The 18,267-nt window shown below is 52.4% G+C and overlaps 1 protein-coding gene across 4 annotated transcripts in view; it reads right to left on the bottom strand.

Annotated features, from left to right (window-relative positions):
- The window catches only part of DVL3 (dishevelled segment polarity protein 3), a 35,593-nt gene extending 19,424 nt beyond the window's left edge, over window positions 1-16,169 (bottom strand). For 2 of the 4 annotated variants that reach the window (XM_040613420.1, XM_040613423.1), the window contains exon 1: window positions 15,921-16,169. In XM_040613420.1, the coding sequence (XP_040469354.1) occupies window positions 15,921-16,087 (167 nt within the window). In that variant the 5' untranslated portion in view covers window positions 16,088-16,169. The remainder of the gene's footprint in view (window positions 1-15,920) is intronic. The other 2 variants (XM_040613422.1, XM_040613424.1) reach the window with 1 other exon arrangement.
- Between the last annotated feature and the right edge of the window lie 2,098 nt (window positions 16,170-18,267).

Genomic DNA, 18,267 nt, shown 5'->3' with positions numbered 1-18,267 from the left:
AAAAGGAGTTTGTTACTAGGGAGGTGCCAAGATTGGGAAGAACACTGAACAGTGACAATTTCACGCTAAAAAGATGTAAAGCTAATGAAAACCAGTAAGATCTTTTCCTTTGTTTAGTCTGATTATTAAGAACGAACTTTACACAACAGAGACGTTTTTTCCAACATTGCAAAGCCCAGAAAATCAACATTAAACTTAATCTTCTACTACAATCTCCCAAAAGTGCAGATTAGGTAGGTCACTCCTCTGAGTTTAACAGCCCCCATAAGAAGAAAAAAAGAAAACAAAAAAACCATCAGGAGACGTTTCTACCCAATAGCACAAGCTTCAGGGATTTACACACCAGAAATGTGATCTCATTTTCACCATCTATAGTACACACCCCTTAGGGCAGAGATGTCTTGTCTCCAAATTAATAATTGCTGCATAGCAAAAGGAAGCACCTCCATGTGTTACTATCCAAATGTGAGCATCTCCCAGCTCTAAAGCAATATCCTCCCCTCTTCTGCAAGATCAAATGCTGGGGCTGCAGGGATGAGCTCTGCAGTCATTTCACCAGAAGAGAAAACTGGACAGAGCAATTGTCCAACAAAGCTGAGATTTCAGATGGGAAACAGTCGCCTGTTACGACTAAGCCCAGACATGACACGTGTGCTTCCCATGGGGATACAATCCCCTCAAGGGCTACAAGGCCCAACCAAAGAATACACACGCCAACACCACACGTGTATTGGCGAGACCTTGGGCTTTGGAGGCAAAAAGCACACATCAAACAGGATGAGAGGATTTGAGTTGTCTATGTCCATAAGCCAGGGCATTCTTTGCGTCTTCCTCACTGTATTTCTACCCCCTGCGTGAGGAGGAGCAGTACACAGGATACAAATTGCATGGTGCACTGGGGTGAAAAGGGCTCTCTGAGCGTAAACAGAGACCATCACTCTCGCATTTAATGTCCCTCCCAAGCCCCCACACAGGGCTCCACTGCTCCTCTATGCTGTAGCACAGGGTAAAAAGAGACACACAGACTTGTAGGTGGCTTTGTTCAGACCCTCCTGCCCAGAAGAGCTGCTGTGCTCCTGTCTGTCCCCACATGCTATGTGAACATGAGCTCCCTTGCAGCACTGTCTTTACCTGGGGTGCTTTAAGAATCAAGAAGTACAAACCAGCTGTCCTGCTAACAAAATGATAACACAGCTCTGCATTTGAGCGTGAAAGGCCACCTCCGCTCTCCTAACAAATCAAGGGAGCTTTACTAGGGTTCCTCGGGGAGCAGGTCACGCCGTTTCAAGCTACTACCCACTCTCCTCAGGAGCAGGGACACTGCGCCCATGAGTGAAACCACAGCAAGAGTCTCCTTTATTTTTAGGCTGTAATCTCTACAGCCTCGCTCAACCATGCTCGCCACTACTGCCCCACAGCCTCCGCACGTTCCCCCCACTGTCACTCAGGCAGGGGCCAAACAGACATCTAAGATGGCACCTGTTTTCCACAGCAACCCCTCATCAACACACTTGAAATCACTCCACTGGACACACACCAGGACAACCACAACACCCCTGTCCAGGAGATGCTTGGCTCCAGCTGGACCTGCGCTCAGTCCTACCGGCATCACTGGGTGGCAGATGACACAGGACAGACCTCCTGTTCATCTAGCCCAAAGACTGGAAAAGGAATGGCATTTAGGAACGAGCTACCCGACCTCACAGGCCTGCCCGGGAGCAGCACTTATCAAAGCAAAGCTACAGACTTTGATTTCGAAGTGAGCCCAAGAGCCCAGGCGGCCCCTCCTGCCTTGATCTCCGAGTGACCATCTGGCTGCAGCACTGCTCTGCAAACAAGCCCAACAGGCCTGGCCTCCGACCCGCCCTGCCCGAGCGATGCTTCCAACCCCCAGAAGGACATTTAGAGACATCATCAAAGCAAGCATTCTCCAGGCCCCCAAAGGTTCAGTGACACTTTCAGGCTCTTTGAATTGGAAATCAGGACAAACGGGAACTCCCAGCAGAAGCCCAGCCAGGCTCTTCACCCTGGTAGATCAGTTTCAGCTCCTCAACAACCCTAAGAGCTTGCACAGCCCAACGCAAGGATACAAGACAAGTGCAAGGGCTCATTGTGAGAAACAAAGATTTGAGGTTACATGTCTGCAGAAAAGACCTTCAGGGGAACAGAGGTAAATCCACAGACAGAACAGTGACCAAAAGCTGGGCTTGAATTCAAGGTGGGTTAGGAAACAGGCCCAAAGAAGTCCCTGCCAGAGAAATGTGTATGAGACAAGGTAAAATCCCTGGTGCTGTTGCTATGGTTCATATGAATGTTCAGAGACAGCAAGCAAACCAGAGGAGGCTTGTTCTGTTGTGACACTTGGCTCCATCTGGACACGGCCGGCAGGAAAAGCCCACAATGCAGAGCTGCAACACAGCAGCACCCGCTGACGCAGAGAAGGGAACTGTACAGAAAGGTGGAAAAAGGGCTTACCCAGCTACTGCTAGCAGCAAAACACAAAGGGCACACCACCACCTTACCAAGAAGCTTATGGATAGGTGCCAGGGAACTCCTTGCAGCTCCACAGAAGTCATTCAGCCCTTTCTAGGCTGGCTAGAAAAGCAACAGCCCCTCTTGCAATGCCTAGGGACTTCACGCTGATTAAGACAACAGCAAGGAGCTGTAAAGGGCTCCAAAGGGTGTTGAGGGTATGGTGTGGTGTTAGCACACATACAACAGCCAAGAGAGAGGGCCGTGATGTCCGTGAAGGCTCTGCATGCACCGCGAGGAAGGCAGGACCAGGCCTTTCTTTTCTGGCCCTCAGCTGAGCGACGCCAAGTCAGTTCTGCTTTTTAACAGCAAACGAGGCTCCTGCCAAGAAAGCGCTGCTGCTGTGGAATGTGCTGGGCCAGCAGTACAGCTCATTCCTGGAAAAGCATCAACTCAGCAGGAGAGCAAGGAGAGGAGAAGAGGGGGAAAACGGGAAGAGGGGGAGGGTGGGAAACAAAAGTCTGAAAGCTTGGACTTCCACACCTGGACAAGCAGGGAGCTGCCACAGAGCAGCCTGCTCGCCAGCACCCCCTTATCCCAGGCTCCCAGCACAGCAGCCCTGCCCAGCACCAGCTCCCTGCTCTCAGTACCTTTCTGCTGGCCAGCCACCACCAGAGCAGGTCTGGGAAGGCACAGACTGAGGCACATGTCTGTGGGGAGGAGAAGTGAGGCTCGCTTCCCCCGCCTTGTTAACAATTAATTTGTATTTAATGACAGATCTTCACCAGGAGATGACAAAGCAGCTTCCACACGTCCTGCCCTCAAGACACTGACCAGCTCACATTACTCTCTCCTAGCACAAACAACTTTGCAAAAGTCCCCCAACTAAACCAGCCCAACCTCCTACATGGTGGGAAGGGGCCTTGAAGCGTAACAAGCTGTAGATGACTGCATCTACTTTTCACATCCAGCTGGGCTACCATCAACAACACCTCTCCTAACTGTGTCTATAAGACCTAGAGAGAACTTCTATAAAACCAACAGGGAGTTAATAAAGCTCAAAACTAAGTTCCACCACAAAACATTTGCCAAAGACAATGAGAAGGACTCATGCAAAGAGCAGCCTTTCAGAGTCACAACAGCTGCATGGTGGCAAAGAAAGAACTTTGTCCCCGATCCCAGGCTATTGCAGCACTCTGAAAAAGGACAAACGACGACGCTACGTCCCTCTGGTTCTAAACTGCAGGAGGTAGGAGACAGCATGAGGAATCCAAATGCTGAAAAGAACCATTTCCGACCATTGCTAGGACAGGGATACATGCTCTTTTTCTTCCTCACCTTTGGGCCCTGGCTAATTTTTGGAACAACCTGAAATATTCACTTCACTCTCAGGAAATTGTCAGCAAGGCAGGAAGACCTTAGAGAAAACCAATGGTTTAAACAATCAGCTCCTAGATACATCTACTAGTAGACAAAACCAAAGGTAGAGGAAGGCTAGCTGTTTCACCTGGTCTCCTGCTTTTGATGGTGTCAGTGCAGGGGATGGTACAAGAAATTCCCTGTACAGAGAGACAGCAAACAGCATGTTTTAGTAGCCTTTTATATACTTCATTAATTTCAGCTAATAGCAGTCATCTTCACCAAACTTCTTTCAAGACGCAGGGCCAAGCCCTCGAACAATACAATGAGCAATCTCCTACAAAGCATCCTTTACTAGGCCAGCCAAGCTTGCTCTCCAGCCAGCACCCAGCAAACAAGCTAATACTGTTCAACTGCTGAAAGAAAGAGACAAGAAAGATGCTCCAGTCCTAACCAAACCAAGCATGTGCTGGCACACAAGTCACGCAACTAGAGGTCCAGAAAGCAGATGAGAGCCATAAAGCAGGAGCCAATCAATTACTGTAAAAGGAATGTGATTAGCCAAGAAGCAGGGGAAATGCGAGCTGTTCCCATCCTGCTGCTGGTTTACTCTCAGCAATGAAAATACTAGTTTTCCCTTCCTTTATGAAAGCCATGGTCCATGGGACCCCTTCCTGACACTGGATGGATGTTCCACTGGACAAAGCAGTATCTAGGCAGTCAGGAGACCATCACCTGCCTAGGACTCCTCCAAAGGAGTGTCAGAGATTTACTGAAATGGGGCACAAGCCATGGTCTTGATCTGGAAGGAAGCTGTCTTCCACAAGCAGCCAGGTTTTTCTGTTTCAGCAGCCTGGCTGTAAGTGATGACTGGCATTAGTCCATAGTCTGTGTGAAGTGCCATGTACAGAACTTGCTGGGACCCACCTTTACACCAGGAATCAGCAGCCTTTTCAACAAGAGGGTAAGCCTCCCCACAGTTTAGAAGAGGACAGTGGCTTTGGATCACTGCAGCACTATACCCGACCTCTGCAGGACCAAGTCCAACTCATGAGCTGCTGCTTCTCTTTGACACTCTGAACTCCTGGGCCTGACCCTGTTCATACCATTCAAAACCTTCCCACCTGCCATTTCTGACAACTGCACCAAAGGCTGGATAACAGTCAGTGACCTCCAGAAGTCACCATCACACGTGATATGAAACGTTCCTCTTGTGGAGGGTCTCAAAGCCACAGCTACCAACTCCCAGGTCTTTCAACTATGGAGAGGTGCAGTGGAAGACAGCACAACCTATCTGCAGCCTATAAATACCCCATGAGCTCGGCAACTGTGTGGAACTACTCACTCTACACATTAACTATTCTGAATGGGAGCCCAGAAAGGCTCATCACAAGTTACTACTGCAACAGGGCCACTTCCTGCGTCTGTGGATCTGCTGGTATGTTACAAGACCCTGATTTTGAGCTTCCTAATTATCTGTGATACTGACACCAAATTCCTGCGAAGCATCTTTTCTTTAGTTACACGTAAAGTCACCACAAGCACTTAGTGACAGCACCACATGTTGACTGACCAGGAGCTCACCTGGTCCCTACAGATAACATGGCCAGACAGTCCCCACCCCAAGTATACACACCTCTACATGGGAAAGCATGTATACCATGTAGCTTCCTATCAGAGCACAGGTCCCCAATTCTCCAAAAGTAACACCATACGAAGGCACCAAAAGATTTTTCCAGTGGTGTCCCACATTGTAGTATCAGCACAGGGGGAAAAAAAAAAAAAAAAAAAGACTGATGCAGTGGGCTCCCATGCCTCTGCACTGGGGATCCAGAAGCATGGACATGTGCTGCACGAGGCTGACCCAACTCAGATGCATTAGACTCAACATGCACACGCTGTATAGATGTCACATACCTCTGCATTAAGTCAGAGCTGCCCCAAGGAAACCCAGGCAGAGCACACTCTAAGCTGAAGCAGATGCTGCCACCCTGCAAGTCCTCTGCCACTTCCAGGATGCCTGGGCAGGGAATAGAAGTTTTCCCCAACTAACCCACTTTCTGGTCCCAGCTGACACAAAACATTTTCACTCTGGAAGAAAAATCCATCCCACAGGAACCCCTTCAGGACCTAAAGGTGCATTTACTAGCTCTGGATCGAAGGCAACTGGGAGGTCTGCCATAAGGGACTCAGCTGTGCTGCTAGACCCATGAAGAAAATCCACTCTCCTGAGAGCTACAAAAGCCAGCGAGAAAAAAATTCAAATGAACACAGTGCAATGGCAAGACTCTCTACATTAAGGCCCTGTATGGGCTTCCAGTATAGCACAGCTTCAGCTGGGCCCATAGGCAAGTCTCCCTGTGAAAGGCACTAAAATACTGGTTGAGCTAGGCAGGGCTGAATGAACTGGGACAGCTTGTTAGCTGTATGCAAACACAAGTACAGAGTTTGCATATCCATCACAGCTTCTGGAAAAAAGCTTCAATTTGAGAAGCTGCTGCGCCCTGGGGCCAACCAGCTAACAGCCACCAGCACAGCAGCAGCCTTCTCCGAGCCCCTGCCCTGCTGATCACAAAGCCACGTTTGTCACCGTGCTCCTGACACTGGTCTGGTTGTCAACAACGGCGGCATTGCACATTGCAGTGTACAGGGGACAACCTATTTGCTCACAGATGGTGAGACCACAAAAGGACCATGAATCTCAAGCTGGTCAGTGCAATGGGGAGGGAAAAAGCTGAAGCCCAGCGAGTGGGCAGGCTAACGTGCTAGCACCAGCTTCCCTGCTATGCTACTCCATGTAGAGCCAGAGCTCCCAAAACACAGAACCCTCTGGCAGACCCTCAGCGTCCTCAGAACCAGCCTGTACATGGCAGGAGCTGCCAGACGTCAGAAAACAAGGACAACCCCACAGCCTCTGTTACCCAGACCCTGAATTCCCAGAGACAGCTGCCAGTGATCAGAGCGGCCACGTAGCAAATAAATTCCTCTCCAAACCCTAGGGGCAGGTCAAAAACCAGCAGAGAAAAGACCTTCCCACACAGCAGCCGGTGCCAGCTCTCCCAGAAACAGATCTCTGCTCCAAGTCATGTGAAGAAGCCTTCCCCGCTTCAACTCGCATCTTCAGCCAGGACCAGAAGAACGGACTCCCACTGCAGCGCTTAAGTTACTGCTCACTGTACCTTCTCTACCTCCAGTTCTTGCAAGATAGAAAATTTTAGCCAACAAGACACACTGACAGATGCCCCGGTGAGGGGATAACAGACACAGATGACTTAGCGGAGCAGGTTACTCAAATGCTGCTTCTGCTGCCTTCAATAGCTAGCTGTGACTGGAAAAACAATGCCTCTGCCACATGTCCTTTAATAAATAACTGATACAACAACCACAACAGTCCCAACCCTCCACTGGGATACAGGATTACACGGCACAGGAAGGTCATCACCAGGCATCTCTGCCTGCCAAAGCCTCCAGAGAATCCCAGCCCATTCCTGCATGGGCTCAATATTAGTGCTACAGCAGTAACAACACAGCGATAGAAACAAGTGAAACCAAGAGCTTCAGAGGAGGGGCTCACGGAGATACTAATACTTCAGCTCTGCAAGCTAGCGCAGTCCTTGGAGACAGTGTTACTCACAGCCCAAGAGCTCACATACTCTCCTAAGGCCACCACTGCATTACATAGATAAGCACATAGACAAAGCAAAGTCACAGAGATTAGACTAATTCCCAGATTTGTACCTTACTTCAACGCCTTCCAAAAAGCCTTCACAAAAGGATTTGGTCCAAAAATTTCCAACAGGATTAAGTTTTATTTAACTTGCCAGCTGCTGCCTAACAAACCAGCACCACCGAGACAAACAGTAACACAGCCACGTGGTGCCACATCCCCCTTCTGGAAAACCACCATCCATCCAGCACAGGTCAGAAGGGCAGGCTCCGAATAACAAACAAGGGATGGAGAGGGCAGGAAATCAATAGGAAGCACCAAAAACACACAGCCCTGACTGCTGCCTCATCAGATGTGCAGCACGATGCAAAGCTGGTGTGACAACATGAAGGCAATTTCCTGCAGGCACAGTCTCTGCTGCGTTCTGCAAGCCCAGGTCTCCTTCATGGGCTCTTACAGAGATCAAATATCCTAAACAACAACATCGTTGTATCTATTTGGATGTAGTGAAGGGTGGAGGAGTAGCACTCCAATTCCAGCAGATACCCTCAGCACAGAACAGTTCAGCAACTGCTGTGCAGACATGGAAGAGACTTCCCACCACTTTAAGTACCATGAACTCAAACAGGACTTGAGGAATTTTAACTATGTATGCTCCCTACACCTCTACATATACAGCCTTCAAATCTAGATGGAGGGCCTGATGCACACCCTGAGAGAGGACCAAAGCCAAACACATCTGTGCAGCAGAAAAGCTGGAGGGGAAACCAGATTTTCTTTGCTTATTCTCAGAGCGCCCTTCCCTGAGCGTAGCGAAAGGCATGGTGGTGGCTAACTACCTCTACCTTCAAGAGTCCAGGCCACAGGGCCGCAGACCCAGATGTGTCTGCCAGCTGGGAGACCTGGTAGAGGAGACCAGGAGCGTGCTGGAGAAGAGGGACTTACTAAAGGCTCAGCACTCCAAGCACACGGGCCTTGGGCTCATGGGCCATCTACCTCTGTCCCTGCCAGCCAGCCCCTTCTTTCTCAGAGTCCATTATAAAACACTGCCTTCCCAGCTGCCCATCCTGCTCTCACCGTAGCCACGCAGGAAGGAGCATCACTCCTTGCGCCGCCACCCAGAAGATCCCACTCTGGGGGTGAGACTAGGTCCGAGGTTCAGGAATGGCCAAGTTCTAGATGAAACTCGCTGAAGTTGTATTTCAGCAGGAACCAGAAGACCGAGCAGTGGGGCCACCACCATCATCCCGTAACAACAAACAACCCTCAGGTCACAACTCAGATTATGGTGGTTTATGAGCCACTTTTAACAGTGTTGGGCCTTGACCTCAGAGACTGAACCACGCTGGAGCACAGCTGCATCACAGACAGTCAGGGCGCACAGATTTACTTCACGGCCATTTCTGACACATAGAGGTAGGTTTTTGCTCTGTGCAGGAATTTGGAGGACTGGAGTCCTCCAGATGGTTTCAAAACACAGAACTGTATCAGAACAGCTGCATTCTCATGTAAGGGGAAAGGTTTTTCTTGACCTTTCTTTCTCTTTTTTTCAAAGATGACAAGAGAGGCTTAAAATTAAGAAACATTCCCATCAAAAACGTAATTGAAAACAATACCTCTCCAAGAAAAATGCTGGCTTCAACATAACACCATATTTTCGGAGAAAATACATTTAGTAAAAATAAAAAATTCTGACCAGCTCTAGCTGCAAACAACTTCAATAGCTGTTTTAAAGCTTCATTGTTTGCATAGTACAGACAAGGCCTTAGGGAAATTGGTCTGCAGCCCGATTTGGCTAACTTGGCTTTCTGAACACCACCCCTGGGCAAAGAAACCAGGCTACGACTGCCATCCAATGTGGCCTTTGGAGCACAGCTCCAACCACAACAGAGAAAGCCGGACACCTACGGAGTCAGTAATAGCTGGGTCTAAACAGCAGGACACACACTGCCTGGCACAGACAATACAAACCAGGGAAGGAGCAAATACCACCAACCTCTCCATCTGCACCCCAGCCCTGGCACCGCTGTGCCCCCCGCACCACCACCGCCACAACGCTTGGAAACAGCCTCCAGCAGCCGCTACAGCCAGGACCAGCTCCAGTGCGGATGGGCCACCCCCCAGCATGGGCAGCATTACAGGAACTTCCCACCACAAGCGCAGACAGTGGTTAGCAGCTCTCTGCCAAATCCTCAGCAGCTCAGGAGACAGAGGCATGGGCTGCAGTAACCTACTTGCAAAATATTCAAAAAATAACCTCCAGTGGACCCTAGCTAATCAGAGCAGCACATCTCATGCGAGCAGACAGGGAACCACACATCCTCTAGAGCAGGGAGCACAACACATGGGGTGCTGTGGCCTCTCACATGTCACAGAAAGGACAGGGACTGGCCAGGAAATGGAGAAAAGCGATGGCCACCTCACAGCAGGGTCAATGCTGTCACTTGGACAGAAGCACCACAAAGGATGTGAGCACGCAAGGGAATTTTGTAGGCCCTTTTGCTCACAGACCTCTTGCCAACCTCTCCCTGCACAAAATCCACGCTGACATGGAAGTAATCTCCACGTCAGGGGCACGGGACAGGCAAAGGCACAAGGCAGACAGCAAAGTTTCCAACTAATATTTTTTTTAAAAAGTTCCAAAAATCAAAATAAAACAACTCCCCCAACTCGTGCTACAAAGAGCTGGCATGAAAAGCAGAGGCACCATGCCAGCGGCTCACCACTGCTCAGGGACTGACACTGCTTATTAAGTTTAGAATCCCTTCCCCGGCTCCAAACACTTTCAGCCAGAAGGACAGTCACTGCTGGCATCACTTTCAAAAAGACCCTGCAATAAAAATAAATCACTCGGCCTTTCAGTGAGCGTCAACGCATTTCCCCATGCACATGTGCAGGAGATGAGGTCGCCAAATACCAATGGCATCTGACCCCTGCACTGGGAATTCCAGCAGCACCCGTTTTGTTCTGCCTCCAGAGTGTTGCCCTAATCACTGCCTCATACCCGGCTCTGGAGAGCAGGTGATAATTAAGCAGGTTTGGATTAGATACTGGGCTAGTGATTAATAATACCGATTTTCATTTGACAGCTGAGACCTAGGAATCACTCACCACAGCTCTGAAGTTAAAACCGGCATTGAGACCTGCGAGAGGGAGAAACCAGCAGCAGCGGGAGGAGCAGCACCCCACCACGAATTGCTGGTGTCCTCCCAGCAATGCAGAACAACTAGGTGAGATGGAGAGGGAGGGATGGTCCCCTTGCAGGAGAAGCAGGCCTTTCTGCTCTCCAGTCTGGAAAAGGAGAGGTGGCCAGGTGAAGTGGAGATATGCAAAATGATCACCCAAGTGCTTTCTCCACACGCAGAAGAAATTCAAACGTTCAGGGATTCCAGAAGGCATGGAAAGATGAGATAGAACTTCAAGCCAGGTGCTGAGGACTTACCTGGATGCACAAACTGCACTCCTTTAACGGAAACTGCTTTGAAAAGTTTAATCTAAACTTTAGCACACCCCTATGGGAACACCTTTCGATTGACAGAAAATGAGCAGCATCAATTACAAGCAAGAAACGAGCCAAAAGAAACTACATTTCAATTGATGTAAGAATATCTTCAGAGTTGTACCAGTCACCTGGCCAGATGAAAAGTCAAACCTGTAGTGCAGCCAGGGCGAACACGCACACAACCAGCTGGCGAGAAGATCCCTGCTGCCCAGAGACAGGTATGCTTCTCATGATGGACTTGGGCAGGAGGCAACACTTTACACATCACTGAAGCCCGCATCCCAGCATTCTACAGACTACCACAGACCATCAGCACAGTTGTTCCCTTCCCAACAACACAGGTCCCCAGGAGAATTTACAATACTGTTCTTGCAGCACTTTTACAGAACTGAGAGCTCTCCCACAGTAAGATCCACACAAACCTTTGCCCAAGAAACTCACAGTGTCGAGTGGACAAAACAAGGCACAGGAGCACTGGTAGAATTTCCATTTTACAGGAACAAAAAAGACAGATATGGAAAAGTCTGTTCAAAACCCCATGAAAAACCTGTGGGTGGCTTGATGGAGAACATGGGTCTCGCAAGCAGTCATAGCACTGCACTGATCTATGGTGCTCTCCTGCTGACCAGCACACAGATCTCACCTGTAAAATGCTGAATAAAAAGCCTCAAGCTGTAGAAAAAGAACGCCCTCCTTCTCTGATGAGGGCAAGGTTAGCAGGCTAAGGGTAGTTCCACACTTCACAGTGAGGCACATCCACACAAAGTATCTCGGGTCCAAGAAGAGTGTACCGTATCTATACATTGCCATATTTCCACCATCAGCCTGCTTTAGCTGCTCCACAGATCTCCATGCCCTGGGATCAGCAATACACAAAGCTAACAAGGGCACAAACGTCTGCACCCTGCGCCAGTGCTCCACACTGCTGGGCTCAGGCTGGATTCTCCATTTGCAGCTGTAGCCCACTACACATCGGGTACACCAGGTGACGAAACCCTGCAGCCTTCCTGCTGCTCACAGCTCCTCTCCCCAGGATCAGGTGCATGAAATCTCATTTCTCCTCCTTCCCACCTAGAGGTGACACCGTTCTGGGGTCCTCTTAATTTGGGGCTGAGCGCTTTGACTAGGATTAGTTCCCGGCATAGCCCGACAACTCCACAGCCACCCAGGGGAGCCTCAGTTCACATTTCCAAGGAGATGTAAACACTGAAGCTGCTCCATCACCACCCTGATTCTCAGAGCAAACAAATATTAACAAGATAAACAAAAGAATGAAAAATCCCACACACCAAGACTGCAGCTGTAATACTGCCTTGGGGATGGGGTGAGCTGAAGGGAATGCCAGGCTGGAGATCCACAGCCTGGAAAGAGAAGGAAAAGGGAGAAACAGATTCAGTCTGGGCAACAGAGGTGAGAGGAAACGCTGGACCATGTCTTGCTGCAGCTGACCCTGGAAGGTGAGATGCCTCTACTCCTGACAAGAGGAAAACTTAGTCTTATGCCACAGGGATCCTGCAAAAGGTCCAATCACTGACAAAAAGCATGAGCCATCGGGATCTGCAGGTCTCCTCCTCGATCAGCTGGCATAAAGCCATCCACTGTTAATGGCTCATCTCTTTCATGAAGGGGCTTTACCCTGGGTACTACCTCTGGATACTGCACAAGTGACAAAAAACAGCCCAGCTCTGAAACTGCCAGCACAAAGCAGGCCACCCTCCATGCTGGGCAGAGGGCACCTTGGGGGAAGGGGCCGAGAGGGACACACGTGTGAGAGCGCAATGCCCTTCCTTGGCACACAGCTTCTGAATACAGCCATTGTTAAACTCCTCCTGGTTTTCACTAACTGCCCGAGCATTTACAGTCAAGCAGCTGAGGTGGCTCCTGTCCGTCTGTCCCCGTCTCTCCCTGCAGACCAATGGTTTGCTTTCTCCTGGACACCAGCTACCAGGGATCATGAAATATTTCGGTTGGACTCAATGATCTTAAAGGTCTTTTCCAATCTAAACGATTCTGTGATTCTATTTTGAATGGTGGCTGGGGCTGCAGGGCTTCTCGGCGACAAGGCTGCAGCTGGACTGCTCTGGCTGTTCCCCACCATGCTCCAGCTAACCACCAGCACATTCTTCAGCTCTCCGGAAAGGAGCAAAACCAGCTTTCCTGATGGGACATCCATGGTGGCACCGTGAGAGGCCTTCTCTCCTCTGTTCCACACAAGGCCTTGCCACACGCTGCTCCAACTGCACAACTCATTACACAGGACTTTGCCAAGGAACAGGCTGCCTACACGCAGCCTCCGACCCCCCTCAGCTACACCTTCCCTTCCAGAGAAGTTCACTCTTCCCAGAAGAATTAGCTGAATCGGTCCCAACAAAAATCTCATCCCCGTGCATTTCTGACGCAACTAAACTCGCTGTGTCTTCCTGAGTGATTTTCCCCTCTCCCTGCTAGCATCCACAACTCCCTACACTGCTTTATTGCCGAGTTTCATTAATCTACCATCTGCCTCCTCTTGTGGAGCCTTAAAGAAACAGAGGAGGATGAAAAGGCACAGCACAGAACTTTGCTGCCACCAGACCCCTCTTCCCAATGCGAGACGCTGCTATTTATTACTAAACTTTGTTTATAGTTACGCAGACACTCTCCCACCCACATGGCAATGTTTCATTCAAGACAAGTTTGAATTCACTTCAAGAACAACATTTCAAAGGATCCCGAAGCATTTGTTTACAAACAGCATGCACGGAGAATTCGCTTCTCCCACCAATGAACACGGTCCCCTCCGAGACACGGAGAGGCAGCTGTTCCATAGCACCCAACGCTACTCAACAGCTGAGGGACAGGAAATGATCCACAGACAACTGATACTGCCTTGGAAATTTATGGAAAATGAGGGCTGGAGACTTCTTTTGCCTGGAGAGAGCGGAGAAGCTTCTGAGGACCAAAGCTCTCCACTTGGTCAGGAGGAATTTAGGGAGGCAAAGCGTCCCAGACTGTGGTCAAAGGAGTGACTCCAAATTTCAAGCCTCATCTGAAAGCTGGCACCTCCCAAGCTAACGGGAACCTGGGCACTGGGATAATTTGGCTGCAGAGGGCAGAGCACCCCCTGCTGAGGCAGCCACACCGATCTCCATCCAAGCCCTGAACAGGCCCAGCCCTGTTCAACGTAGGGTACGAGCCAAGATCACAGCCTAGGGAGGTATTTGGCGCAATAAGATGACACTAGGAAGACTACAAAACTGAAAGCTTTTTACAGTCCCAGCCTCCATACTGTAAACACTTAAATCTTCAAAGGGACAAACAAATCTAGAGGAAGGAGGATCACGCAAATCTTTCAAATACCAAAGTGCCCAGAATGGTAAAGGGTCACACATTACGGAAGCCAAAAGAAGCTACTTTCCCAGGATGGAAACAGAGATCCTCAAAAAGGCTAGAGGAAATACAGATGTAGGAAGATGCTGGACAAAAACTGAGGACAAAGGGTCCTACAGAGAGCTGGCTTCGCAGGGTACTTGCTCCGCAGAGTGGTCACTGACTTTACAAAGGTAGGAGACAGCAAGGGCTCTCCAGAAGACTAGTGAGTACAACTGTCCAAACAAGGGACAGAGTATACCTCCTCACCCCCAAACAGCCACACATGATGGAAGAAACCAAAGGGCATCATCACAAAATAAGTGATGAAAATATCAATGTTGAAAGAGAGCTGCCCTGAAGATGGGATGCGAGGCAGGGCAGCGCCCCTTTTCTACAGAGACCCATCTCAGAGATCGAGTGTGGGACATCTTACATTGAAGATGGAACGTGTACCTCGCACAGCGGGTCTTGCACACACCCCTTGCCCAGAGATGGGCAGCACGTGGAGAGCTCTCCCTCCTTCTCCATGGAGGCACAGGAGGAGAAAGCTGGTCCCCTTTACCCATTCTTCCCAAAGATGAGACACGGAGGACAAAGCTGCCAAAATGGATGGTCCTCCCCAAAATGGATGGCCGAAGAACAAAACTGTCCCCAAATCCACTCTCTGGGAACGGCTGATGGAGGGGGCACTACCCCTGCACCCTCTTGGCTGAGGGAACAAGGGGCAGCCCTCCCCGGGCAGGCACAGTGGGAGATGCCTAGGCCCTTTAGATGGAGAATAACAATCCCAAGTAGGATACGTGGGGGGACACCACCCCTATACACCCCCAGGGTGGGCTGCACTGGCAAAGCGCTACCCAAACATCATGAGCACGGGGAGGGGGTGATCCTCAAGACGGGGTGATGGTGTCCTCCAGGGTGCCTCTGGCAGACGTAAGGGTGCAGCCCTGGAGAAGGTGCCCGGAGAATACCACCAGCTCCCCCACAGAGGAGCGAGCTGGGGGGGAGGAGGGGGGGGGGGGGGCGGGGCAGCTGCCCCCAGAACTAACGGGAGAAGGGGGGGGTGGGGGAAGGGAGGATGGGGGACTGTCCCCAGAGGCAGCACACAGGGACCACCAGCCCCAGAGAATGTGCACGGGTGGGTATCGCTCCCAGCCCGCCCCCCCAGGTGAAGTAGCTGGGGATGCTCACACCCCTGGATGGGGTGCACGCGAGGGGGCCCTCCCCCCGACAGGAGGCAAGGACAGGGGGACAGGATGGGGGGGGCGATGACCATCCCTGTCCCCTTCCAAGGCAAGGCAGTAGGGGCGGCGGGCGGACACGGGTCCCCCTCCCCAGACCGGCACGAGGGGCCGCCATCCCGAAGGGCGCCGCCCGGCCCCGGGGGTCCCAGCCCCCCCCGGGCGTGGGGGGGGGGGGGCAGCCGGCCCCAGCAGCGTGCGGGGGGGGTGTCCCCAGGAGGCCCAAGCAGCGCCCCCCCCCCCCGCCCCCCCGGGAGCCCGCCCTCCGCGCGTGGGCACGGGGGGCTCCCCCCCGGCGGCGGCGGGCCGGGCCCGGGTCCGCGCTCACCCGAAGTCGTCGTCCATGGACTTGAAGTAGAACTTGTAGTTGGGGCGGTTGAGGAGGCCCTTGAAGTCGCCGAGGGTGACGCGCTCGGCCGGGATCGGCAGCTTCACCAGGTACGGCGTCTCCTGCTCGTCCAGGTGGTAAATGATCTTGGTCTCGGCCGCCGCCATGGCGCCCCTGCCCGGCCGCCAGGCCTCCGCCGCCTCCCCTCCTCCGCCCGCGGCGCGGCCCGCGACCCCCGGCCGCCGCCTCGGCCCCGGCCCCCGCCCGGCCCGGCCCGGCCCCCGCCCCGCCTCGGCCCCCGGCCCGGCTGCGGCCCCGCGCGCCCGGTCCCCCCGCGCCCCTTGTTCTCCGGGTCCCAGCGCCGCCCGGCCGCAGAGCGCAGGCTCGGGCTCCGGCGGCTCCGCCCCCGCCCGCCGCCCCGGCTCCGCCGGAACCGGAACCGGCGCCCCGCGGGGGGCCGCGCCGCGCACCCAGCCCGCAGTCGGGAGCCGGCAGCCCGGGACGGGGGCTCGGGGCTCGGCACAACCCCGAGCCAGACCCCGCCAGCTCCCGCGCCGGTAGGCGCCCCCCGCAGCTGGAGCCACCCCCGGCGCCATCCGCCCCTCTCCCCCGGGCCACGCGCCCCCCGGGCCGGCAAAGCCCCACCGCCCGTGCGCGGGTTCGGATTTTTGCTTTACATCCGCGCCCCCTTATATACAGCCTCGTGCCCGCCGTGCGCCCACAGCCCCCGTCCGCACCGGCACGCACCCCTCCTGGGCTCCCACCCCATTCAGCCTTCATCCCCTCTTGCACCCACTGACTGCTTCACACTTTTCATTCCTGTGCCACACGTGCTCCTGGGTCCCACCGCTTCCACTGCTTCTCATGCACGCCCCCAGGCCTCCCACCTCTGCAGCCCTGGTCCTCTCTCACACACCTTCCAGCCCTCCCCATGCTCCTCGTACTACGTGTCCCTTGAGTACAGCTTACAGAACATGAAGCGTATCCTGTTCCACCCTGTCCTCCCGTGTCCAGACTCCTTTGAACTCCCCGTGCTGTCTCTGATGACCAGCCCATACAGGGACTCTGCTGCACAAGAGGAGCACATCACCTCCCACCCCAATTCCCCTCCAGCTGTGACTTCCCTCCAAACCCCTTGTCACCATGCAACAACCACCCCCTACACCTGGGCGCTGGGTGCCTTCAAGTTCCCCAGCCTCATTTCCTCACCAAGCAGGCTCCCTCCTCTGCTCTGCATGAGCATCCTCCTTTCCACATACGTGCACAGTTGAAGAGGCCATGGTATCAACTCCAACAGCCCCTTGGCTCTGTGGTTCCTTCCCCATCCTCTCTCTCCCTGGACTCTATCACTCTCTCGCCTACAGTCACCAGCACTGTGATCCCAGCCCCTAGGACTTGCCTCGGTGCTGCAGCGATCCTGGGTTGGCTGGCTTCCCCTCTGGAAACCTTGCCAGCACCCAAGGGGCGCCAAGGAACCGTCTCCATCAGCAGTTTCCTGGAGCTGTGGCCGAGAGCAAAGCTGGGGTGGATGGAGCCTGGGCAACACCCACCACCGGGGAGGGCCAGAACCGCCTTGCACTGTCCTGGATTAGAAGGAACAAGTGCAGGGAAGAACCACACCGTGGGCCTGCATGGGGTATGAGAGTAGATCACCAGCCCTCAGCACCAGACTCACCTGCCGTAGGAAGAGGAGCCAGAGAGATCTTATAGAGAACAGAGCCAAGCTCCTCAGGCACACAGGCATGAGCTAAATAGCCTCCTCATGCATGAAAGAGTCCTGTAGGCGTTGCTAGCAATTATCTGGGCAGCACTGCTAGACTAGGTAAAGAATCCGACATTAAATTAAAAAAAAAAAAAAATTCAAGGGAAGACCTCAGGTTAGCAGAAGTTGTAAGAGGCGTGAGGCTCTCCCATGTTTCCACACCAGCTCTTGGAAGACTGTCACTTCCTCATGCTTGGAGCTCTGTGGTAAAAGCCAGCATACCTGGAAAGAAGAATCCAGGTCAGGAATGGAAATGTTTAGTTTAAGCTTTTTCTTACTGTGTCAATCCTGACAGAGCTAATCTCAAAGTCTTTTTGCAACACCTCCCTGCCCCAAAAGCTGGGCTCCTGTGAAAGAATGAGAAGTCTTCCCCCGAGAGGGCCACTCTCTCGCCCACCTCCCAGCACAGCTGTGGATGCACCTTGGAGCCTGCATTCTATGTACTAGACACCTTTGGGAGCTCAGCACTTCAAAAAATTGCCCTTTTGGTGACAAAGGAGCACATGCAGCCCAGAGGAAGAGTGTCACACACACTCACACCCATGGCGGTAGCAGATGAAATCTCATTGTTATAGCAGCCTTTTC

This window comes from Falco naumanni, chromosome 13 (genome assembly GCF_017639655.2).
Source record: "Falco naumanni isolate bFalNau1 chromosome 13, bFalNau1.pat, whole genome shotgun sequence".
In the NCBI taxonomy this organism is placed as follows: domain Eukaryota; kingdom Metazoa; phylum Chordata; class Aves; order Falconiformes; family Falconidae; genus Falco; species Falco naumanni.
Note: the sequence above shows the minus strand (reverse complement) of the source record. Positions and strands in the feature narration are given on the sequence as shown.